We start from the raw sequence: 26093 nt of genomic DNA on the forward strand, positions 1-26093 counted from the left end.
TTTTATTTAAATTGTCTTCATATACATATATATTTTAGGAAGTTTCTACTGTATTAGGTTTCCACACTACCCATCCAATGCCCCTTATTTTTAGTTGTCTCTCCCTGTATTCCTTCCCACAATCCTCTCTCCCCTCCCCCCTATTGATCCTCCTATTCCAGCCCTTCCCATCCATCCATAACTATCTATTCTATTTCCCTTTCCTAAGGAGGTCTATCTGTTACTTCTAGTCCCTTACTCTGTACCTACCCTCTGTGGTTCTATGTATTGTAGCTTGGTTATCAATGGCTTCACAGCTAATATCCACATATAAGCAAATGTATACCATAGTCATCTTTCTGAGTCTGGGATACCTAAGGATGATTTTTTTTCTAGTTCCATCTATTTGCCTGTAAATTGCATGATGTAGTTTTTTGTTGTTGGTTTTTTCTTTTTGGGGGGGGGGAGGGGAGAGGTTCAAGAGAGGGTTTCTCTGTGTAGCTTTGGAGCCTGCCCTGGCACTGGCTCTGTAGACCAAGCTGGTGTTGAACTCACATATCCATCTGCCTCTGCTTCCTAAATGCTGGGATTAAAGGTGTGCACCACCACTGCCTAGCTGCATGATGTAGTTTTTCAAAGGTTGAGTAATACACCATTGTGTAAATCTACCACATTTTTCTTTATCCATTCTTCTGTTGAGGCACATCTAGGTTGTTTCCATTTTCTGTCTACTATGAATAGAGCAGCAATGAACATGGTTGAGCAAATGTCTCTGTGGTAGGATGGAGTGTCGTTTGGGTATATGCCCAAGAGTGGTATAGCTGGAACTTGAAGTGGATCAATTCCCATCTCCCTGAGGAACCACCAAATTGATTTCCATAGTGACTGTACAAGTTGCATTCTCATCAGCAGGGGATGAGTTCCTCTTACTCCACATCCTCCCCAGCATGAGCTGTCACTTGTTTAATTAATATTGGCCATTCTGACAGGTGTAAGATGAAATCTCAAAGTAGTTTTGATTTGCATTTCCATGATGGCTAATCACGTTGAACATTTCTTTAAGTGTTTCTCAGTCATTTGAGTTTCCTCTGTTGAGAATTCTCTGTTTAGAGCTGTATCCCATTCTTAATTAGGTTGTTTTCTTGATATCTATTTTCTTGAGTTCTTTATATATTTTGAATATTAGCCTCCTATCAGATGTGTAGTTGATAAGTATCTTTTCTCATTCTGTAGGCTGCCACTTTGTCCAAATAACAGTGTCCTTTGCCATACAGAAGCTTTCCATTTATTAATTGTTGACATTAGTTCCTGTGCTAACAGTGTTCTGCTCAGAAAGTCTTTCCCTGTACCAATAAGTTCAAAACTATTCCCCATTTTCTCTTCTATTAGGTCCAGTGTATCTGGTTTTAGGTTAAGGTCTTTGATCCACTTGGAGTTGAGTTTTGTACAGGCTGATAAGTATGGATCTATTTGAATTATTCTACATGTAGCCATCCAGTTTGACCAGCATTTGAAGATGAAGTCTTCTTTCCAGTGTGTATTTATAGCTTCTTTATCAAAAATTGGGTGTCCAAGCTTTGGGGGGGGGCAGTGCACGCCTTTAATCCCAGAACTTGGGAGGCAGAGGCAGGTGGATCTCTGTGAGTTCGAGGCCAGCATGGTCTGCAGACTGAGTTCCAGAACAGCCAGAGCTGTTACACAAAGAAACCCTGTCTGGGAAAAAATCAGGTGTCCATGGGTGTATAGATTTATGTCTGGGTCTTCAATTTGATTCTGCTGATCAAGTCTGTTTTTATACCAATACCATGCAGTTTTTATTACTATAGCTCTGTAGTACAACTTGAAATCAGCAGTTCTTTATTATTCAGGATTGTTGTATCTATTCTAGGTTTTTGTGTTTCCATATGAAGCTGAAAATTGTTCTTTCAAGATCTGTGAGGAACTGTGTTGGAATTTTGGTGGGGATTGCACTGAATCTGTAGCTTGCTTTTGATAAGGTGGGCATCTTTACTATATTAATCCTACCAATCTATGAGTCTTTCTTCCTGACTTGAAGTTTCTATCAATCAAGTCTTTCACTTGCTTGGTTTAGATACCCCAAGACATTTTCTGTTATGTAAGGCTACTGTGAAACTTATTTCCTTTTTTTTTTTTTTTTTTGATTTTTCAAGACAGGGTTTCTCTGTGGCTTCGGAGGCTGTCCTGGAACTAGCTCTTGTAGACCAGGCTGGCCTCGAACTCACATATCCACCTGCCTCTGCTTCCTAAATGCTGGGATTAAAGGCATGCGCCACCAGCACCTGGATTCCATTTTTTTTTATCAGACCATAGGGAGTTACTAATTTTTGTGAGTTAATTTTGTATCCTGATACTTTGTTGAAAATGTTTATCAGCTGTAGGAGTTTCCTGATAGAATTTTTCAGATCACGGATGTACACTATCATATCATCTGCAACTAAAGATACTTTGATTCTTCCTTTCCAATGTGTATCCACTTGATCTCCTTCAGTTGCCTTATGGCTCTAACTAAGGCTTCAAGTACCATTTTGAATAGATATGGAAAGAGTGGACAACCTTGTCTTGTTCCCTAATTTTAGAAGAATGCTGTGAGTTTCTCTCCACTTAAGTGATGCTAACTGAAAGCTTACTGTAAACTGCCATTATTATGTTGAGGTATGTTTCTTGTATCCCTAATCTCTCCAGAACTTTTATCATGAAGAGGTATTAGATTTTGTCAAAGAAGAGGAGGCCACCTTAAAGGCCCTTCCCCTATGATGAGATTGATGACTACCTTAAATGCCATCCTAGAGCCTTCATCCAGTAGCTGATGGAAGCAGAAGCAGAGACCCACAGCTAAGCACTGAGGTGAACTCCTGGAACCCAGAGGGAGGAGAGATAAGCAAAGGGGTCAAGTCCATGCTGGAGAAACCCACAGAAACAGCTGACCTGACCAAGTGAGAGCACACAGACCCCAGTCGTAAAGCAGGGGAACCGGCATTGAACCAAACCAAGCCTTCTGAATGCAGGTGTCAGTTAGGAGGCCTGGGCAGTCTATGGGACCTCTGACAGTGGAACCCCTAGGCACAAATGGACTTTGGGAGTCCATTCCCCATAGAGGGCTACTACCCCAGCCTAGATACATGGGGAAGGGCCTAGGCCCTGCCCCAAATGATGTGACAGACTTTAATGATCCCCCATGGAAGGCCTCACCCTCCCTGGGGAGTGGATGGGGGATGGGATGGGGAGTTGGTGTGGGTATGGGAGGATGGGGGGGAGAGGGAACTTGGATTGATATGTAAAATAAGATTGTTTCTAAATAGAAAAAAAAAGAAAATAACCACAACGTAACAGAAAAATGCAATTTTTTTTGTTTTTGTTTGTTTGTTTGTTTGTTTGTTTGTTTGTTTTTTGGTCAAAGGCCTTTTCTACATCTAATGAGATGATCATGGGGTTTTTGGTTTTTTTTTGTCTTTCAGTCTTTTTTATATGATGGATTAATTTATCAGTTTACATAAATTGAACCATCCCTGCATCTCTGGGATGAAGCCTACTTGATCATGGTAGATAATCATTTTGATGTGTTCTTGGGTTTAGTTTGTAAGTAATTCTCTTTCTTTGTTGGATCTTCATGTGGTTTGGGTATTAGGGTAACTACAAGTTGAAAGTATGACCTAATGATTCTCTGGATTTCCTCAGTGTCTGTTATGCCTCCCATTATATTTCTAATTTTGATAATTTGAATATTCTTTCTCCTCCTTTTAGTTAATTATGATAGGGGTTTGTCAGTCTTACTGACTTTCTCAAAGAACCAAAATGAATTGGCCAATGTCCCTTCTATTTGTATTTTGTGGAATAATTTGAGGAGTATTGGAATTAACTCCTATATAATACTTTTTTGGTATTTGATTTTTGGGTTTTTTGAGACAGGCTTTCTTTGTGCAGCCTTGGTTGTCCTGTAACTAGCTCTGTAGACCAGGCTGGCCTTGAACTCAGAGATCTGCCTGCCTCTGCCTACCCAGTGCTGAGATTAAATGCATATGCCACCACACCCAGCTGGTAAGGAGTCCTTAAATGACTGCTTCTATTTCACTGGGGGTTATAAGTATGTTTAAATTGTGTCTCTAATCTTAATCTAGCTTTGATAAGTGGTATGTGTTGAGAAAATTATCCATTTCTTTAGATTTCCCAACTTGGTGGAGTACAAGTTGAAAGTATGACCTAATGATTCTCTGGATTTCCTCAGTGTCTGTTATGCCTCCCATTATATTTCTAATTTTGATAATTTGAATATTCTTTCTCCTCCTTTTAGTTAATTATGGTAGGGGTTTGTCAGTCTTACTGACTTTCTCAAAGAACCAACTCTTTGTTTCATTGATTATTTGTATTTTTGCTTGTTTCTATTTTATTGATTTCAGCCCTGAGTTTGGTTATTTCTAATGATCTATTCCTCTTGGGTGTGCTTACTTCTTTTTGTTCTAGAGCTTTCAGTTATGCTGTTAAGTTGATGGTATGAGATCTCTCTAGTTTTGTTTTGGTTTTTTATGTAGGCACTTAGTTCTATGATCTTGCCTCTTAGAACAGCCTCTATTGTGTCCCATAAGTTTGGGTATGTTGTGTATTCGTTTTCATTCAATACATTTCCTTTTTATTTTTAAACCAAGTATTGTTGAGCCCTGAAATGACTTCTGATGACAGCCAACAGCCCTCCAACCTGAATCCCCATAATCAATGGAAAGGACACTGAACTCAAAAATCCTTTTATCTAATAGTGATCTGTACATTTCTCAGTACCATATTTATCCAGAAAATTCCTGACACACACAACCTACATTAAAGATTTTCTGTTGGCTGTCTGCTGTGGAACAATCCTTCTGTACACTGTGAAGAACATGTTGCTCTCGTTGTTAATGAAAAGCTGATTGGCTGATGGCTAGGCAGGATTTTAGGGGGCAGAGAGGATGCTAGGGAGAAGAAGGGCAGGGTGAGAGGAGATGCCATGAGATGCAGAGCAAGCAGAAAGGGAAGTACGTACATGAGGTACACAAGCCACAGGGCAGCACATGGATTAATAGAAACGGGTTAATTAAAGTTATAAGAGCCAGCTAAAAGCGCTGGGCATTGGTGGCACACGCCTTTAATCCCAGCACTCAGGAGGCAGAGGCAGGTGGATCTCTGTGAGTTCGAGGCCAGCCTGGTCTCCAGAGCGATTGCCAGGATAGGCTCCAAAGCTACACAGAGAAACCCTGTCTCAAAAAACCAAAAAATAAAAATTAAAAAAAAGAGCCAGCTAAAAACAAGCTTAAGCTATCGGCTGCTCATTATAATTAATATTGAATCTCTGTGTGGTTATTTGGAGAGGGGTTGGCGTGGCAGAAAAGTTCAACTACAACTGTCTAGCTTGGTGGTGTATAATTTAGTTTTCTCAGACTCTCTCCTTTCAACCACATCCAACCAAGTAAAATACCATGTTCTCCCTGGACACAGATACCACTTTTTGGTTCAGTATTTTTGTTATAATGACTGTGTGAGCAGTCATTCACAGTGTTTACTTTCCTGTCTTTGACCTATGTTGCTGTCCCTGGAGTTAAGGTTCTGCACATATCTATCAGTCTCATCCGACACTCTCCATACAGTCACATTCATTAGAGAAGGTGTTACTTTCTTGGACACCTCCCTCCTGGGGACTTCCTTGGCTTGACTGGTCACTCCTAGGACTGATCCTGTACTCTGAGTCGCTTTGATTACACTTCCAGATGAATTCTAATCCTGTCTGTCAGTTTCAACAAAATTTCTGCTTGGGGTTTTCACTTTGATTGTGTGGGAGCCTCTGCTCAATATTCAAATCACTGGTTGGTACTGATTCTCGGTTTCTCTGACAGGACCTGATCTCTGGGAGAAGGCAGCCTGGTTCTTGATGCTTACAGGCAATTCTGCTGCTTCCAACAATGAACGTCCCTCTATGTCCTTGAACAATGTGGTCAGAAAAAAGCTCAACTAAATGCTATGAGGATTAAGATAAAGGAGTTTGTGTACACATCCATGCACCGACAGTATTATAAATGAATACCCAACACACCATAGATTCTATTCAACATCCGCTCTTGCCACTCTTTGACTTTACTCTCTTAGTTTGCTGGGTTGCTGAGTTTTACTGAGAAAGGGTATATAGGCAATCACTTTTGTAACCCTTCATTTCCAAAGTCATCTTTACTTTGACACTAGGTTCTCATTACAATTGTTTTCTCAGAATTCTGCAGAAGTCTTCCCAACTTCCTCCACCTTCTGCTGTTACTGTCCAGGTTTTTGACTCTATTCTAATGTTCAAGTCTTGGTGTGAGACTGAATTTTCTGTTAGGGTATTTGGGGTGTTCTCTTGATCCTGTGCTTTTCTGAAAAACTGGTGTGCTAGGAGTTTGGTTTCTAGAAAAAAAAAAAAGCTATCTGTTCTATCACTTGAAAGGCAGAGGCAGGAAGATTGCTACAAATTCCAAGCCAGTCTGCTACAAATTCCAAGCCAGCAAGATCCTGTCTGAAAAATAAATAAATACATACATAAATAAATACAAAAATAAAAACTAAAGGACATATGTAGCTGAGGACAGCTCCACAGGGCTGCCTGCAGCAGACTGAGGGATTTGTCTCCGAGACCTCTGGCCAAGAGAAGCTGGGATCTTTTCCTTCTCTGAAGAAAAGAATTTCAAGATGAGTCAGTCTGAAGCACGACTAGAGTTTTTAAAGCAGAGATCTTAACATAGATTTAAACTCGGGGTTTGAAAAGAGAGGAGGCTTTTAGGAGAAGGAGTGACTATTGCATGGGTGTAGGGTTTGCCAGAGAACTGTTCTCAGGTGTCTTTATAATAGCCACGCATACAATTTTGGCAGCTACTGCAACTACATCAGGAACGACTGCTAAGGTACTTACACGAGATCCTAGGGTTGTTCCTGGGGTGCTCTGGACAGACATACAGCTGATAAAATGAAAATATCAACCACAGGACTACACAAAGGAGTTGAGGTACACTCTTACTGTAAATGAAGTTTGTAGTCTTGCCTGTGAGAATTCCAGAAAATTCAGGGTTATGTCTGGGAAGGAATTTAGGCCAAATGTGAAGGACTTTTGCATGTTTAGACCTTTAAATGTACATTTCTAGCATTTCAGTTTAGAGTGTGGATGTGCGTGTGTGGTGTATAAGTGCACGCTCTGTATGAGCGTGTGTTACCTGTGTATATGTATTGTGTGTGCACATGTATGTGTATTGAACATGTGTGCATGTATTGCATAGTTTGTGTGGAGCACATATTCATGTGTTGCGTGTGCACATGTATATGCTTTGTTTGTGTTATTTGTTTCACAAATGTATATGTGTTATTCATTTTCATTTTTGTTGTATTTGTGCATGTGTTGTCCATGTTCATGAGTGTCGGGGTGAGTATGTGCATTGGGTGTTCTTCTGTCTCCTAACCCCACCATCCTGACTGGGAATCAGTAAGATTTCAAAAGCAAATCAAACAGACGTCCCCCTCCTATTCTTCAGTTTCTTCCCATAATGATCAGCATTGTTAAAATTTCCTTCCAAGTGAATTTAAAATGTTGGCCTGGGGAATAGAAAGATTAGTGGTACAGTGCTTGTGGTGCATGTTCAAGGCCCTGGGTTCAACCCTCAACACTAAAAGCAAAAATCAACCTGAAGGATACATTGACCATAGTTCTAGGTAGCCTACCACGTTAATGTACAATACATAGGCTTTCGTGTGGATATGTGTTTGCTAAGGAAGAGAGACACCATGTTTCCCCACCCTTTTCTTCAACCAGGTTTAAATCAGGGTGGGTAGAAGAAGCAAGACCTGCAAGGTAAGGAGAAGCCTCTGAAGAAATCCAGTCACTTCCGACATGGAAACAGCCTGTTGCTCAACTGTAACCTAAGAGACCACATCCGTAGCTCTCCCTCAGTTCCCATTCTGTAAACAAGACTGTCTTCCTGAAAGAGCTGGCTTTGCTCCAACATTGAAGGTGTTGTGGGTGTGGGGAGACTGAGCATGACCTCAGGCATGTAGCACAGGACTCCCCACTTCGTCACCAGCATTCAGCACCCCTCTTATCTGGGATGCTGATAGTACTGTACTCAGTAGGCCTTTCTCCTCAACATACTCCCACATGTCAATAAAACGTGAGCCTTGTGTGGTGAACACTCCAGTAACCCCAGCAGCTGGGAGGTAGAGGCAGGAGGATCAGGATACCAAGGTCATCCTGTGCCAAAGAACAAAAGTTCAAATCCAGCTTGTGCCATGTGAGACCCTCCCTCAAAACCAAAAAGCAACAGAGGAAATCCCACGAAGCCTCAAGCCTACACAAAGAACTACAGGCAACTAAGGAATGTTGAAAGCAAGAAAAATAGTCTTCCCCAAGGAAGAGCACAGCAATTGGTTTTTCCAATGCCAAATGGTCAGCCCTGAAAATATACCAACAAGTAATATTATACAGACCGAGTAGGCTGTATTTATGTTTTTAGGAATATATATGTTTATATATACATATTTACATACATGTATTGTGTAACAACAATGTGAAAAGAGACCATGAATTTGAAAGAGAATGAGGACAGGTATATGGGAAGGTTGGAGGGAGAAAGGGGGATGGAGAATTTCTTTTCTTTCTTTTTTTAAAGAAAAGAAGCAAGCAAACAAAACAAGCAAGAGCCAGTTGTTTGCATGTTTATATAACAAAGGCCTACATGCATCCGCTGCCATGTGTGGTCCTGGAAAGTTCAGCCATGCCTTATGGAAATGACATTTAGGAGGACAAAGGAATTCGACAAATGGAGGACACATGAGGATCCACAAAACTCCCTGCAGGGTGACTGGAAGAGGGACATCTGTTTCTGAGTCCTTGTGCCCTACCATCTGTACCAAGAGGTTTAGGAAAATGCATCTAATTCAGTAAAAGAGAATAAACAGAAAGACTTGGTAGCTGTTGCTTAAATATTCACTTCAAACTTTGAAAGTCAGTTTCTCTCCATGAACTGGGGTCTGGTCAGATGGGCTCCTCCAGCTCTAGGGAAGTGGCAGGCTCTAAAGCCCAACTCCGCACAGGCGCACCAAGAGGACAGCAGGGTCACTGGGACTTGAGAAGAATCTGTCTTCCCTGAGACCCTGGTTGTCAGCAGCTAGGTGCCCCAGGGAGACCACTTCTTAGTACATAGTTTCCAGGCAAACCTGACCTGAGGGGCTTTTCCCACCCACCCCCCTCTCTCCCCCTCCTTCCTTCATACTATCTTCCCCACCTGCCTGTCAGAAGTGCCTTCCATTAGGATAGCGGAAAGGGCAAGCATCTCTGGGCTGGGGAGGAGGGGTCACTTTTCTTTGAGTCATTAAGCATGGAAGAAGGTAATCTTTTGATAGGGTCTCTAAGCCCAAGCTATTCTGAAACTTCATGTAACCCAGGATCTCCCATCTCCCTGCCTTGGCCTTTCTAGTATTGGGATTACAAATGTGAGCTGCTCCACCACACCCAGCTGAGAATGTTTTTTAGTTTTTGTTTGTTTGTTTGCTTTTAAAACTTTTCTCTTACTTACAAGATCCTCTTTCTTCTGAAGCTTCAAGGTCATAACCGAACTGGGAAACATGGCCCAGCACACCAGCTTGGTGTCTCAATATCGTTGCATCAGAGCTTACTTACCTGGCTTTACTTGGGACTTTGGAAGAGCCCTTTAGACTATTCTGATGTGTAATGTTTGTACATCTTCATAGGGTACATTCCTATAATGATGCATTTTCATCTCACATGGTGATCAAATCAGGGCTGTCTGTGGCCTGGGGGTTTTCACTCTGCGGCAGAGCACTTGCCTAGCAAGTGAAAGTTCAAGACCAAGATCCTCATGGAATAAAGTCAAGGTGTTCGGTACATCTGGAAGGTGAGAGAAAAAGAAGAGAGATGAGCCAGTTCTGCTTTGTGAAAGTGTCACTTCATTCCTCAAGTCCCATTTCACCTGGTATAACTTACAGAAGACCCTTCTCAACTCATATATACAAGGTGCTTCCTTTTATGTTATGTTTGGGGGAACGATGTGTCTTAGCATAAACCCAGGCATGGCACAGCACTGTGGAGGAAAAAAAAAATTTATTTCCTTTGACACTTACTAAGAGTTATTGGTGGAAGTTATTGTTGCCCTTATTTTACAGAAGAAGAAAATAAAACCAAACAAGATCAAAGATTGCACCCGCAGTAAGGCAGACTTAGGCAAGGGCTACCTGAAGCTTACTGCCCTGCAGCAGGCACACTGGTAGAGTGAGGTCCTATCCTTGGTCTGTCCTCACTGAGTCATCTTGAGCAATTATTTAGTTTCTCAGAACCCTCTCTCCTTGAAAACAAGGCAACATGAGAAGCGTCTGTCAAGACTGGGGGTTGGGGGAAGATATGATTCAGCAGTTGTGAATGCTGCCCTCTCCTGCTATTCTGTTGCCAGCACCTACATGTCTGGTAGCTAACAACTATCTCTAATATCAGTTCCAGGGGATCTGATGTCCTCTTCTGGTCTCCTTGGGTACTGCATGTGCCCAGTGCATAGACATGCAGGCAAAACAACTATACACATTAAAAATAAATACATTTGTTGCTGTTTTTTGAGACAAGGTTTCTTTGTGTAACCTTGACTGTCCTGGAACTAGCTCTGTAGATCAGGCTGACCTTGAACTCATAGAGATACTCCTGTCTGTGCCTCCAAGGTGCTGGAATTAAAGGAGTATGCTACCACTACCAGAGCAAAAAAAAAAAAAAAAAAAAAAAAAAAAAAAAAGATTCAAGATGGGCAGGTCAGCTGGTTCATAGGGTAAAGGGGTGTGTTGGGCACATGTGGCCTAGTTTTGGACCAGTATATGAGGTGCTTGTCCAACAGGTCTCCAGATGAGACAAAAGTCCATGGGGACCATCTCATGGGGCAAGGACCAGGGGACTTTGGAGACAGCACAGAATACTGCTGGGACTGAGTGGCCTGCACACTCTCTTCTCTCTTATAATTGATAACTCCCTTTATGGTTTCAGTGTCATTTTTTCAGCCATGCATTTGACAAATGTGATCATTCCTAGAAACCCTATTTTTTTCTCAAATATCTTCCCCTAAAATTCTTTGGGAGCTGATGCGTCTCAAGTTTCTTGTCTGGGGACGCCAGCTGTCACTTCAGATCCCAGGAGCTGTTCTAATTTAGTTCTGATGGAATTGGAGGCAGCTCACCCCTGTTCTGTAAATATGTTTTGAACTAGTTGTTGTTCTTGTAAATGTGTGCCTATGTCAATTACCTTTTAGTTTTGTAAAGACAGGATGTACCTGGCTCAATATTTAGCCAAGCTAGCAAAATAGTAAGTGTTGTTTTGATTTAAAGATGTTTTGATGTAAAAGTTGGGGAAAACATATTTAACATATTTGTTTTTGCTGAAGGTTAACCTTGGAGGATGGGAAAAACTTGTTTGTTAGTATGGAAAACATGCTTGTTTCTGACATATAAATAAAGATGGTTGGAGCTATTCATGGTGGCCACTCCTGTGAAACTCATCTGATGATCAGACAATTCATTTCTTCTTGCCAATGCCCCGACCCGATCTCACAACCTGAACCCAGACTGTGGCTGGACTTCGGCAAAGTTGTTTGCCACAAAGCCTGATGACAACCCGAAAGTTGCCCTCTGGCCTTCACACAGGTGCCATAATGTACTCACATTCATATTTATTTCTTTATTTCTGAGGCACTTTATTTCTGTATGTAGCCCTGGCTGTCCTGGAACTCACTCTGTAGATCACAGGATGATCTGAAACTCACAGAGATCCACCTGCCTCTGCCTCCCAAGTGCTTTTTAAGGAAGCAAAACAAGACTGGCTTGGTGTTTTCTCTTCTGCTTTAATTTTTTTACTTGTTAATGTGCATGTGAGGTTGTTTGTGTGAATGTATGTCAAATGTGTACAAGTGTCCAAGGAAGCCAGAGGAAGGCACTGGATCCCCTGGAGCTGAAGTTACAGGAGGTTGCAAGCTATGTGTCATATATGCTGGGAACCAAACTTGGGTCCTCTGCAAGAACAGCAAGTGCTCTTGACCTCTGAGCCATCTCTCCCACCCCTGTCTTCTTCAGTGTGTCCTGTTTTGTTGTAATGTCATGGTATTCCTAGGATATGTTGCTCTAACAAAATGGTCTTAAAATGGGAGACAAGGGCTACAGTCTAGACAGCTCAAACTTAAAACCACACTGGCTATACTCTAAGAACATTCTCAGTCATACTTTTTAAATAGTTAAGAATACAATAAACTCCAAATATTACTAAATAAATTAAGACTTGATTAAGTCTATCTTTGCCCAAAGGAATAATTTATGCCTTTTATCTTGTACTGAGGATTGAATCCAAGACTTCACTTGTTTTAGATGAACTCTCTGCAGCTAAGCTACATTTCCAGCCCCACCAAAAAAGGCATCCTGAAGTCATTTCTGATGTGTATGGGCTTTTGATATATCCTTATTTATTACCTTTGGGTGGCAGTGGTATGGAAAGTGGGTTTTGAGACATGGTCTCAAATAGCCCAAGCTGGACTCGAACTTACTATGTAGTGAAGTATGACCTGATCCTCTGTCTCCACCTCCCAAATGCTAAGATTTCAGGTATGTACCTCCGTGCCTCAAACTGTCTCGGGTTCTGTCTGTCTGTCTGTCTGTCTATTTGTTTGTTTGTTTGAGACAAGGTCTTGTGCAGTGCAAACTGGCCTGAGTTTGAAATACTCTTGCCTCAGCCTCCTGAGTGCCTGGATGTCAGTGCCTGGCTTCTTCTCACTTTTAGTGTCCATCCTGAGGAAGAATGATATTCCAAGAGGATAAGACATTTACTTCCTGGAACTCTGGGACTCTGATCCTCTATTTTGACCTGGTTTCAATTAATAGTAGTCTTTAAATTAGGCATGATGGTGTATTCCTATTATTCCACCACTCAGTGGGTGGAAGCAAGAGGATCAAAAGTTTAAGATCATTCTTAGCTGCATAGACAATTTGAGGCCAGCCTGAGCTGCATAGAGACCCTTGTAACATGAGTTTTCTTGGCCCAGCTAGGTCCTGGTGCCCTTCTCTGCCCCAAAGAAACACTCAGACACTATATTAATTATAAAGCTGTTGGCCGTTGACTATGGTTTCTAATTGGCTAGCTCTGACTTAATTATTAACCCATAACTACTAATCCATGTATTTCCACATGGTCTTGGCTTACCAGACCTGCAACTCCTTGGCCTGCTACATGATGACCGCTGGATCAGCATCTCTGAAGGGAAGAGAAGAGGAGAGCAATTTCCTGTTTGTCCCTGCTTATATTCAGATTCTGCCCAGCTACGTCACTCCCTGACTGGCCGATCAGCCAATCAGCATTTTATTCATTAACCAATAGGAGAAACATATACACAGAAGGACTTCCCCCATCAGACCCTGTCTGGCTTCTTCTCACTTTTAGTGTCCATCCTGAGGAAGAATGATATTCCAAGAGGATAAGACATTTACTTCCTGGAACAAAACAAAATTAAACCAAGTAATCTACAAAGTGTTCCTTGCATGGAAGTGCCTGCAACAGTGTATATATTAGCTCCCCACTTTGTTTTTTGAAGCAAGGTCTCTCACTGACCTGGAGCTTACCAAACTGGCTGGTCATAGACCCCAGGGGTTTGCCCTGCTTCCTCAGCACTACTTCACAAGGTGCACCACCATGCCCAGCACCTTGTGTGAGTTCAGGGGTTCAAACTCAGATCCTCATACTTGCAAGGCATGGGCTTTATCAACTGAGCCATCTCCCCAGTCCCTCAAAAGTTACCCAAAGACATCTATGAATGCTAATGGCAACATTACTCACCATAGCTAAAAACTAGCAATGACCCAGATCCACCAGGGGAAGCAGCGACTGTGATACCCATACAATCGTGCACTACTTCTTTGTGAATATTTACTTGCAACACTTCAACACCAAGTATTCAGGGGTCTCTTTCCATACCAACCAACCCTCTGTCTCTCCAGACACGAACTGGGTGTCCAATGGTTTAATTCAATTTTCACAGGCAAAGTTAGTGAAGATTCCATAGTCTAAAAGTTCAGGCTTGGGGCTGGAGTGATGGCTCAGAGGTTAAGGGCACTGGTCACTATTCCAGTGGACCCAGGATCACTTCCCAGCACCCACATGGTAGGTCACAACTGTCTGTAACTCCAGTTCCAGGGCATCCGGCACCTTCCCACAGACATACATGTAGACAACACACCAATGCACATAAAAATTTTTAAAAAGTAACAAATATTTTTTTAAAAATGTTCAGACCTGACAAGTGTGGTGATCAGTTAAGTGTCACATGGTCTACCAGGCTATCAGAACACTTCATTGCCGCCAAGGAGGCTGTAGATAAACATATATTAAGATGAAGACTTCATGAAGAGCAGACATGTCTTCTCCAACAGGACTTGGAAGCAAGAAAAATTGTCGTCCTCTTGAATGCCAGGACAATTGGCACATGCCACCATGCCTTGTTTATGTGGTACTGTCAATGAAACCCAGGGCTTCATGTGGGGTAGGCAAGCACTTGCCCACTGAACTGCATTCTGGGGTCACCTTGATGGTTTCATCAGGATAAATACATACAAGTGGAATCTGGGTGGAAGAGTATAGCAATTTGGTTTGAGAAGCTCTCATGGCTAAACTTGGTTGTTAATTTGACCACATCTGGAATGAACTGAGAAATTCTCCTGATTGAATCACTTGAGGTGGGAAGACAGACCTCAGTCTGGGTCACACCTTCTGGTGGCAGCCCACATGAAAAGCACATAGAAGAGGAAGTGTACTTATTGCCTGCCGGTTCATCTACCCTGTTGCTGAGTCATTCCTTCACCGGTGTCAGCACCTACTTCTTTGGGATTCCAGTGTGGACTGAAGACCAAAGCTCTCTAGGAATTCCCTGAGACTCCAGCACCAAACTGAGACTGCTGACACACCCACCTCATGGACTGAACTACCAGATTTGGCCTTTCTGTCAGGAGACAGCCTGCAAGCTACTCTAATAAAGTCTAAAACCTAGTATGGCAAATTATATTTACGTGTGTGTGTGTGTGTGTGTGTGTGAGAAGCATATTACTAAACTCATCATTTGCCTGATGCTGAGGATCAGGCTGAAGTGGTCCTAGCAGATACAGGGCCTGGTCTTCCTGAGGTATACACAGTGCTAACAGCAAACAACTAAACATAAGTGTAGTGTCAGGTAGTAATGAGTGCTATGCAATGCAGATGAGGATGAACTTGAACTCCTCATGCTCCTGCCTCCACCGCCCAGGTGCTGGGATAGCAGATATGTCCCACCATGTCTGGTTTAAGTGCTAAGAATTGAACGTGGGACTTTATTCATGCTAGGCTACCACCCAACCAAGTGAACCACGACCCAGCCCCTTTTAGTCTTTTGGAAGCCCCTCTTCCTCTTTCAGTCCCTTGAATACTGGCATTCTTTTTATCTGTTTATCTGTCTGTTTTCTACCCTCTCTAGTAGCTTTCACAATCTGCCACCTTGATGAGAAGGAATTCTAACAATGTGAGTCCAAGCTAGCCAAATTCTTCCCGGACTTTCAGAACTAGCTTGCCCCTTGTAAGTGGGTATATCTCCTTGTACCCCACAAATGGAAGGCAACCTTTTCCTGTAAACATTCCCCCACCCCCACATTTTTTTGGCTTTTTGAGACAGTCTGTAGCCCTGACTTGACTATTCTGGAACTCTTTCTGTAGACCAGGCTGGCCTCAAACTCTGAGATCCTACCTCTGCCTTCCACATTCTGGGATTAAAGGCATGCACCACACTCACCCGAGATCTTTTCTTTTTCTTTTCTTTTCTTCTTCTTCCTTTTTTTAAACAGGGTCTTTCTCCATAGCCCTGGAGTTCAAATATTGGTCACGCTGAGTGGTCTTTGAGTCTCTAACCTGAGTTCCCCCTCTCCTTCCATCACTGTCACTACCTTGTCCATACCCTCCCCATTTCTGCTACTGCCTCCTAACAGGATTCCAGTGTGTGTCTCTAAGATCAGCAACAGCCAGCTCAAGGAAGCCACCTGACTTCATTACATAAGCTTTAGGCTCAACCCGGGCTGGACACAAGCTATGGTGTAAGGTTTGCAAAGCACTCAGTCCCCTTCCAGGCTTGGCCTGCTGGCCCAGGCTGTGCCCTATCTCTCCCACATTTGCTTATGCTCTGCAGGATTTCTTAGATCTCCCCTAACCCACCGACAGCTGTTCCCTGGTAAGGTCAGAGGAGGACAGCTATCAATAATAGGGGGAAAATCTAAACATGGGGAGACTGAGAGTGGGAGAGTAAGATTTAGGGACCTGTTGAGGGTTGGAGACAAGGAGAATCCAGCGAGGAGGGCCTGGACCAGGTCAGGACTAGAGGAAGGCATATGAGAATGTCAGAAATGGGATGAGTGCCAGTGATGATTGAAACTAAAAGACCTCACAGGTAGGGTGTTAGCATTCAGGCATCGGTACTGGCCTGCCCTTGGTGTTCTGATAGGACGCGTCCTCAGTTGCAGCCACTAAGAGCACAACCTGTGAATATTCACTGTTCTCTCCCATGTCCCCATCCCCCTTTCCTTTTCCTCTCTGCTTCTCTGCCTATCTCTCCGTCTCTTCCCCCTCTTTCTCTCTCTCTCTCTGTATCCTCTTCTGCTGTTCCTGTCCCCAGAGGCTGGTCTCGTCCCTCCCTTTCCCCCCTTTTACAACCCCTTCCCCCCAATTAAAAAAAAAAACCCTCCACATGAACTCTGTCACACAGTGTCTTTCTCTCTTGCTGTGCTTTATTTAAAAAATTACAACATAGGGTCATCATCCTCTTTGGAAAATTATCTCAGACACAACTTCCTGAGTCAGGAAAGAGGCTTCTTGGGGGTAGGGGAGGAGTCAGGAGCTCGAGCCCATGGAGATAGATCTGAGTCGGGGGAGAGGATACTTTAGTTCTGTTTCCCTACAGTTCATGAACTCTATTGCCTATAGCAATAATTGCAGTGGATATGTGGAGTACTCTCTCATGTTAAGAACTATGCTGAAGGACCTTGCCTTATGCCAAGCTGTCACCCAGCCCTGTATCCACCCCCAGGCTTACTCCAGCCTTGGTTCCTGATCCCAGTCTCAGACTTCACTGCAGTCCCTCCTGGAAGCTCAACCTCAGGCCATCCTGGACCCTCTCCATCCCCACACAAGCCAGTACCTTCTCCATTTTTCTTTATGCTAGTAGAAATTTCCATTTCTACTGTGCATATCTAATGACTACAGAAGTCAGAAGAGGGCATTGGATTCCCTGGGACCTAAGTTATAGATTATAGGTTGTGAGCTACTATGTGGGTGCTGAGAATTGAACCTGGGTCCTCTGAAAGAGCAGCAAGTGCTCTTAACCACTGAGCCTTCTCTCTAGCCCCAATCACAATTTCTTGAAGTCATTTGAAGGTGAGGAAGTCCGGGCAGGTCAGGAGACAATGGTTATGCATAGACATAAAGCTGAATGCACACATTTTCATGTACGAGGGACAAAGGGACTCTCCTGAATGTGAGATGTGTTGATGATCATGAGACTGTGCCTGCAAAGATGGCTCTAGCAGGGAGTAAAGCCACTAGCCCACAGTCAGTGAGGAGAGCTAACCCCATTCCACCACCAGCCACTCCACACACACCTTATACTCTGTGGCATACTCAAGGTACTTTCACGTGGACAAACATGGAACAGAAATTTTGTTGGAAGTAACTGCCCGTCCAGCTAATTGACAGCTATATTTTGGTTTTTAAAGTTGTTGTCCCCTGTCAAACCGGAAGTGCCAAGAGGGCAAAAGTTAGCTGCCAGTGTTGCTCCATCCTTGGCTCAGCTGGTCCCCAACACACACACACCCCTCTGTGACTCTGATCACAAGGTAAAGGGGATTCTCAGACTTGGTTTCCCAAACACCCTTTGTCCACCCATGACACCTAAAAGGAAGACTCCTTCAGCTCCATCACAAGGCTGCCTGGTGGCTTGGTGCTTCAGCAGCACCTGACTGATGTCCTCAGCAGGCACTGCAACATTCCCCAACATGGGAAAACAGTTTCATGAACTCTGATCACAGGACAAGTAGTTACTAGACAGCCTGCTGGAATGTGCTGAGCAGTCGGTGAAGTTCCAAGGAGAGAGTCCAACCCATGAGGGCTAATGTCAGATGCAAGCTCCAGTTCTTTGTTCTAGCAGAGTTAGCCTAAAGATGTGATCGCAGTCATTACCCAGATCACAAGTCAAAGATGTATGTGTTCAATAGAAGTGGTGACATTCTTTCTCATGGAAGTATAAAGGCAGTCCTTGGAGGGCTATCAGTACCTCTGCAGAAAGTATGTGTGGGCCCTACAGACAGTCCACTAACTTCTCCTGATCCTGTCACCTCCCTCCCCATACCAGATAGTATCTGTTCATAGCCATACTGCACACACGCACACGCACACGCACAGAGCACAGCACATTAGCATTAGTTATTCTCCCCTTGAGGGAGCGATAGTACTCTCTGGTAATTTTCAGAGGTTTAACAGACAGACAGTGAGAGGCGCTCAAAAAGTAGCACGATGATGTGTCAAAAACTCCTTTCGAATCAGGCCACAGTTAACAAGCATCTTGAGGAATTCATGGCGAAAATTTTGGCCAATGAAGGCATAGATGATGGGGTTGAGGCAACTGTGAGAAAAGCCCAGGATCTCAGTGATATACAGGGCCTGGTCAATGTCATTGCGGCGCTTGCAGGTGTCCTCAATTAAGTGGGTTCCTAAGAGAGTGTCTGAGAACAGGACCATGTTGTAGGGCAGCCAGCAGAGCAGGAAGACAAGCACAACGGCAAAGATGACCCGCATGGCCCGGTGCTTCTGCCCCATGCGGGCCTTAAAGAGTGTGCGCAGTGTGGACCCATAGCAGAACAGCATGATCAGCAGCGGCAGAAGGAAGCCAAACATGTGGGACAGGCCACGCAAAATTATCCGAAAATATGTTGTGGCTTCACCCAGGACCTCGTAGCAGATTGTTCCAGAACCGTATGGCTTATATGCCTGGCGGAAGATGGCAAAGGGCAGGGACAGAATCAAAGATAGACCCCAGATGCCTAGACATATGAATTTAACCAAGTGGCGCTTTTGGGTCAGTGTGCCTGTGGCATGGACGATGGCCAGGTATCGGTCCACACTGATGCAGGCCAGTAGCAGGGTACCACTGAAGAAGTTGACTTCTTTCAGGAGTGAGATCATCTTGCACAGGGGAGTTCCAAAAATCCAGCCTTTCAATTTGGAGACAGCCCAGAAGGGCAGGGTCAATGAAAAGAGAAGGTCGGCAAGGGCTAGGTTCAGCATGTAGACATCGGTGACAGAGCAACTCCTTCGTCTGTATAAGATGACTAGCATCACCAGCGAGTTTCCCAGCAAGCTCAGCAAGGACACCAGTGCATAAAAGACAACTAAAGCCTTTGTGTTGCTTATTGGAACTCTCTTACAAGGGCTGAAATAATCTCCAGTAGGTGGCATTCTGGTGCTAGTCCCAAAGTCTTTCTCAAAGTCATCCCATGTCATATTATCAGGAGCAACCCAGTAGAAATATTCAGTCTTGGCCATGCTTCAATCTAGGTGACAGGTTAGGAGAGAAATAGGATTTAGTAACCAAATTCAAGTGTCATGAATGTTGTGGGATAGTATTATTGGCTTCTCTGTTGCTTTGACAACCAGAGTTCACCCCATTGGACTTCAACTTGAACTTCTGTAAAAGTTAGATTCCTAGTGCTGTCAAAGTTCTTGGAGACTCAGTATGGGATAAAATAAAACACAGGGAAGATGCTTTTGCCTTCAGTTGGCTCTACAGTTCTCACCTCTATCTCCGGATACTTTGTCTCCTTTTAGTCATCTTTGTCCTCAGCCATGCCCCTGCATTCAGATGCAGCCAGAAGGCTGCTCTTATATACTCAGGAAAGAGCCAGCACACAACAAAACAGAAGAAGGTAAGGTGTATCTGGGTGCCCCTTCCTACATTATTTCATATATGTATCCCCTCAATATTGTTTTCCCTTTTAAAAGCAGACTTATTATTTCTCATTGCATTTACTTACGTGTGTGTGCAGGATGCTTGTCTATATGTAAAGGCCAGAAGAAGGCATCAGACCCCTTGGAACTGGAGCTACAGAGAGTTGTTAGCTGCCCAGAGTGTGTTCTGGGAACTAAACCCTCAAGACCAATTCATGCTCTTAACTACTGAGCCATCTCTCCAGCCCCTTGTTTGCCTTTCTTGAAATCTGCCTGGAGAAAAAAGTAAGAGAGACAGATTACATTGAACTATCCAGTGTGCCTTGACTTATGATGAGGTTCCGTTCAATTTTCATAGCTGCAAAAATCACATCAAAAATACAAGAAGGGGGGTCAATGAGGTGATTTGTGGACAAAGGTACCTGCTGCCAAGCCTAACAACTTGAACTTGAGCCCACAAATTTGAAACCTCAAGGTAGAAGGAAAGGGCCATCTCCTTCAGGTTGTCCTCTGGCCTCCATACCCAAGCGCATGCACACACACACTAAATGTGGAAAAGAAAAAAATTAAATACACTTAACAGTTGGTGAGATAGCTCAACAGGCAAAAGAACTTGTCATACAAGCTTGACAACTTGAGATTGCTGCAAGAACCTCTGATGGATGGAGGGAACCATCCCCTGATAGATAGATAGATAGATAGATAGATAGATAGATAGGTAGGTAGGTAGATAGATAGATAGATAGATAGATAGATAGATAGATAGATAGAGATATATTCCTGAATACACACAAACACACACACACACACACACACACACACACACACACACACACACACAAATAAGCCTCTACCCAACTGAAGATTCTCCAATCTGGAAGCATTTAGAAGTTAACCAGGTTAGAAATGAGCTGACTGTTACTGAATGCTCACTCTCTCCATGGTGAGCTTGACTGAGGCCTTTAACTCCCTACAGAGTTTCATTCATCATCTGCAAATTGAGGGATGACAAAGAAGCTCTTACTGGCTCCCAGGCCTTGGATTCTATGGCCAGTGAATTCACATCCCCACACCTTGGGATGCTCTCTCCCTGCCACTGTTTGCATCTTCACAGAAGACGAAAGCTTATCGGGGAGCAACCACACTGAAATGAGGAATTGTCCATCTCAGCCACATAACAGGAGAGGAATAAAAACAAAGAATGAGGGGACTGTGCCACAACCACTTAGGAAGTCAGAGTTCAGAACTTACTCCCAGTGAGTAGACAGTGGTGGTGCATGACTTTAATCCCAACACTCAGGGGCAGAGGCAGGTGGATCTTTGAGTTTGAGTCCAGCCTGGTCTACCAAGTGAGTTCCAGGACAGCCAAGGCCACATAGAGAAGCCATGTCTCAAAAAAGGAAGGAAGGAGAGAGAGAGAGAGAGAGAGAGAGAGAGAGAGAGAGAGAGAGGGAAGGAGGGAGGAAGGAAGGAAGGAAGGAAGGAAGGAAGGAAGGAAGGAAGGAAATAGTTTATCAGAAATTCCTAAATTCCACAGAAACCAGTCAGTGTATTTTCTAAAATAAAATTGAAGCAAGCCTTCCTACCCCAACAAGTGTGCTGATACACAAGGATGGCTTCCTACCTGAGGCACCAGGTGCATATGTTCTGTGTATAGGAGCCTGCAGTTCAGGGACCAAAATGACCCAACAGTTGAAGGAACTAGATGGGTAAAGAAAAGAGAAACCACACTAGACCATACCTCCCCTGAGAGCCCCACCCACGTCTGCATTTGGGTGCAGATTAGGTCATGGGACCCAACAGCATCAGAGGTTCTGTGGGATCAGCAGGGATAGCAGGATGAAGCTGCAGTTAAGGGTATGCTCTCTAAGTCCCTCCCTCCATAGATGATCGTTTTCAGGTTCTTGAATTTCCCCTCATGTGCTATCCCCAAGTTCCCTAATAGAACTGGGAACCTTCCAACTTTCCCTGAGAAGAATAAAAGGGAGGGCCTTTGACTTTCTACAACAGAATTTTCAAAAGTCCGTGGTATGAAAGACTTGGGGGAGTCTATAAGGAGAACTTAGGGGACAGCTAGAGAGAGATGGAGAAGTCTATTCTCAAGCTGTGTTTGGACAGCTTATGTTGGAGTTGAAATAGAACCCAGGACCCGGTACATGCTGCGACAAGCAATCTACCACCAAGCTCCATCTGCAGCCCCAATGCTTGCATTCTGGTTTGGTTTTGTTTTGAGACAGTCTTTCATAGCTCATGCTGGACTTGAACTCTATGTGGCTGATGAGCATGACCCTTCATCTATTTTCCAAATGTTTCAATTAAAGGTGTGCACCACTGGGCTCAGCTATAACTACACCATTTCACTTATGGCATCTTTAGGGTCTTTGTGGTAGAGACTTTGGAAGAAAAAACTAACCACCCTTCTACACAACCATTTCCAATTACTGTTTGGTTAGAGTAGCAATGAGGTTTGGGGCATGGCCACGCCCTTCCCTGGAGTCTAGCTGGAGGAGAGACCGACAGGGCTAGGAAAATCAGTGAAGGACCAGATGAGGGTGACGTAATTGGAGGGTGATGTAATTGGTTATGTAATGGGGAGCAGCAGCTCCCCATTTGGTACTGAAGGACAGCTTCTCTGGAAAACTGCCTGAGAGGCCCCTGCGCTGTTCACAGCTGACCCCTGACATTATTCCTTTAGCTCAGTGTCCTGGTTAGCTTTGACTATCAACTTAACACAGCCTAGAGTCATCTGAGAAGCGAATCCCAGTTGAGGGATTTCCCAGATGTGGGTGTGTCTATGGGAAACTGTCTTGATCACCTATCGATGTGGGAGGCACTGTGGGAGGCACCATCTCTAAGCAGGTCAGGCACAACACCCATATACACAAGGTTGCCTTTCTGTGTGCCAATATGAACTTTTCCCGAAAGCAGTTTACAAAGAATTGCACTTAAAATGTAATATTTTCCTACTTGTTTCCTCTTCTGAATTTATGCTTATAATTCACATAGCAAATAAGTTACGCTCTATTATCTCCTGTATATTTCATGCGGTAATTCTTCCTTTCCAAATAAAAATGAAACCTTTGGGTTCCACAAATTAAAAAGAAAAAACAAATTTAAACAAAAGCTAGCTAAGCATGACTCTGTGGGTGAGCCAACAAGCAGCACTCTTCTGTAGTTTCTGCACCAAAGCCCTGCTTGAGATCCTGCCCTGAATCCTGCTGTGTTGGACTGTGACTTGCAAGGTGAGATACATTCTTTCCTCCCCTAAGTTGCTTTCAGTCACAATCTTTTATCACAGCAGTAGACATGAAACCAGAGCACTTTCAAACCTCCTTCTAGTCTTACACAAGCTTACACACGCTGCAAAGATGTGCTTACACCAGAGGCCCCTTCTTTGCACTGTGAGAAGCTAGAGAACAAAGATTCCCTTTCCTTTTGATCTGTCCTCTGCCAGGGGACATAGTAAGTGACTGCCAAGGGTTTTAAAGAATAGTGTTTCTCCTATGACTCATGGAGCATACAGCACCATGATAAGAAGGCCGGAGACACTCAGAAGCTCCTGGGACAGATAACACTGGAGAGCCAAGAGGAAACTGTGGGACCGAAACCTCAAGAAATTATCCCTCCCTAGTTGGGTCTTATGCAGGTTCCCCAGCTGTCAGTCTGGAGTCTGTGAGCTCCCACATGCTCAGGTCAGCTGTTTCTGTGGGTTTCCCCAGCATGGTCTTGACCCCTTTGCTCATCACTCCTCCGTCTCTACAACTGGACTCCAGGAGTTCAGCTCAGAGCTTAGCTGTGAATCTCCGCTTCTGCTTCCATCAACTACTGGATGAAGGCTCTATGATGGCATTTAAAGTAGTCATCAATGTTCTCCCCTATAATGACATTGATGACTATTGCTTAGACTCTTAGTTGAGGTTATCCTTGCAGATTCCTGGACATTTCCCTAGTGCCAGATTTCTCATTAAGCCCATAATGGCTCCCTCTATCAAGGTATCTCTTTCCTTGCTCTCCTTCCTGATCCCTCATGTTCTCCTCCCCCTCCCTTTGTCCCCTCCTCTCTCTCCTACCTCCTTTCCCCCTCCCCCCACACTCCCAATTTACTCAGGAGATCTTGGCCCCCTGAACTGAGTGTCAGTTGGGGGACTTGGGCAGTCAATGAGACCCAGTGGCAGTGGATCCAGTATTTATCCCTAGTGCATAAATGGACTTTGGGAGCCCATTCGCTATGGAGGGATACTCTCAGCCTAGAGAGTACACAGGGGCGGGCCTCAGTCCTGTCCCAAAAGATGTGACAGACTTTGATGATTCCCCAACGGAGGCCTCATCCTCTCTGAAGATTGGATGGGGGAGATGGGGGGATGGGAGGGCAGAAGGGAAAGGGAACTGGGATTGGTATGTAAAATAAGATTGTTTTTAATTAAAAAAAAAAAAAAGTATCCCAGCCGGGTGTTGGTGGCACACACTTTAATCCCAGCACTCCGGAGGCAGAGGCAGGCAGATCTCTGTGAGTTTGAGGCCAGCCTGGTCTCCAGAGCAAGTGTCAGGATAGGCTCCAAAGCTACACAGAGAAACCCTGTCCAAAAAAAGAGCACTTGCTGCTCTTGCTGCTCTTGCACGAGACCCCGATTCAGTTCCCATCACCCATCCTAAGGGCATCTCAAGCAGAGGTTGTACAAAACACCTATGTACGTAACATAATAAAACTTAAACTAAATAAGATCTAGTTTCAAGTTCTTTTAATATAGTTTCCTCTGTTGAGCCAGTTCACCATTCTTGTGGATTTTAATGAATCACAGAGAGATTGGGAAGGGCAGGATCTGCCCCACAGTCCAAGAGCCAAAGGGAAACAGCCCCCTGAATGAGTGTGGTGGAGGCAGCATCCTTTTCAGGAAGATGCAGCTGAAGGATGAAGGTCAGAAGCATCTCTCAGCTCCAGGTAAAGCATTTCACCGGAGGAGAAGAAAGACACAAAGATACAGAGGGAAATAAATCTTTCCCACTTGAAAGGCCAGCCAGCCTACCAATGCGTCCTCGGCAGTCGGTTTCCCACTCACAAGTGCTCCTGTATATTCCAAGCACAAAGCTCCCAACGGGGAAGTGCTCTCTATTCTAAGAGAACACTCAGTGCCACAAAGATGACTGAATGCAGCCTGGGTTCCAGGCAACTCGCAATGTGCAGGCTCTCTGTGATAGCGCCCTTACCACTGTGTCTTAAACTCAGTGACTTCTCTGCAAAACAGATGGCAGCACAGGAGGGCTCTGGGTCGGCTTTTGTTCATGCATGAACACTTTTAACACATAAACATCTGTTCACATCCTTCCAGGAGGACCCACTTCAATCTGGAGGTCAAAGTGGAAGAGTGTTTCTCTCCTCTTCCTGTGACATCCCCGTGGCCACAGCAACAAGGGTAGAGGGCAAGAATGTGACCTGAGATGAGCCAATCAAAGCGAAGGCCAGGGTGTTTGCACAACGCAGAGTATGTCATGTCATCTTGTGATAAAGGATGGACATTTTGTTACCACAGTGACAATATTGTTCAAGGGCCCAAACAAACACAGACAAGGGAAGAAGATCTGAGAATAATAATAATAATAATAATAATAATAATAATAATAATAATAATAGAAAGAAAGAAAGAAAGAAAGAAAGAAAGAAAGAAAGAAAGAAAGAAAGAAAGAAAGCCAGGGTTGGAGACTGTCCTGGAACTCTCTTTGAAGACCAGGCGCCTATAAATTCTTTATGCAGTTCAAACCAGTTCTGGAGCTGAAGAGAGCTCAGTTTTTTTGTTTTTGTTTTTGTTTAAAAAAAAAAAAAAGCCTCCCTTACGAGTGCAAAGATCTGAGTTTGAGCCCCAGAACCCCACCGTGCACACACACACACACACACACACACACACACACACACACACACACACACGGAGGACCAGTTCAAGTTGAGTTTTCTGTTCTGCGCAGCTACAATCATGCCCCAATAGAATGGGTATTTGGGAAAGCAAAAGCTATCTAAGAGGAGAGTAAACAGTCAGTGTGGACTATAATGAGAAGAGGAGGGGGCAGAACATCCATACACATA

General features: G+C 43.9%; 1 protein-coding gene across 1 annotated transcript; it reads right to left on the reverse strand.

Annotated features, from left to right (window-relative positions):
- Positions 1-18571: 18571 nt before the first annotated feature.
- Positions 18572-19615, reverse strand: LOC100769459 (C-X-C chemokine receptor type 1). The gene has a single exon (XM_027396069.1). It carries the CDS (start codon positions 19613-19615, stop codon positions 18572-18574), a length of 1044 nt encoding a protein of 347 aa, XP_027251870.1.
- Positions 19616-26093: the final 6478 nt, after the last annotated feature.

Source organism: Cricetulus griseus, chromosome 2 (genome assembly GCF_003668045.3).
Source record: "Cricetulus griseus strain 17A/GY chromosome 2, alternate assembly CriGri-PICRH-1.0, whole genome shotgun sequence".
In the NCBI taxonomy this organism is placed as follows: Eukaryota; Metazoa; Chordata; class Mammalia; order Rodentia; family Cricetidae; genus Cricetulus; species Cricetulus griseus.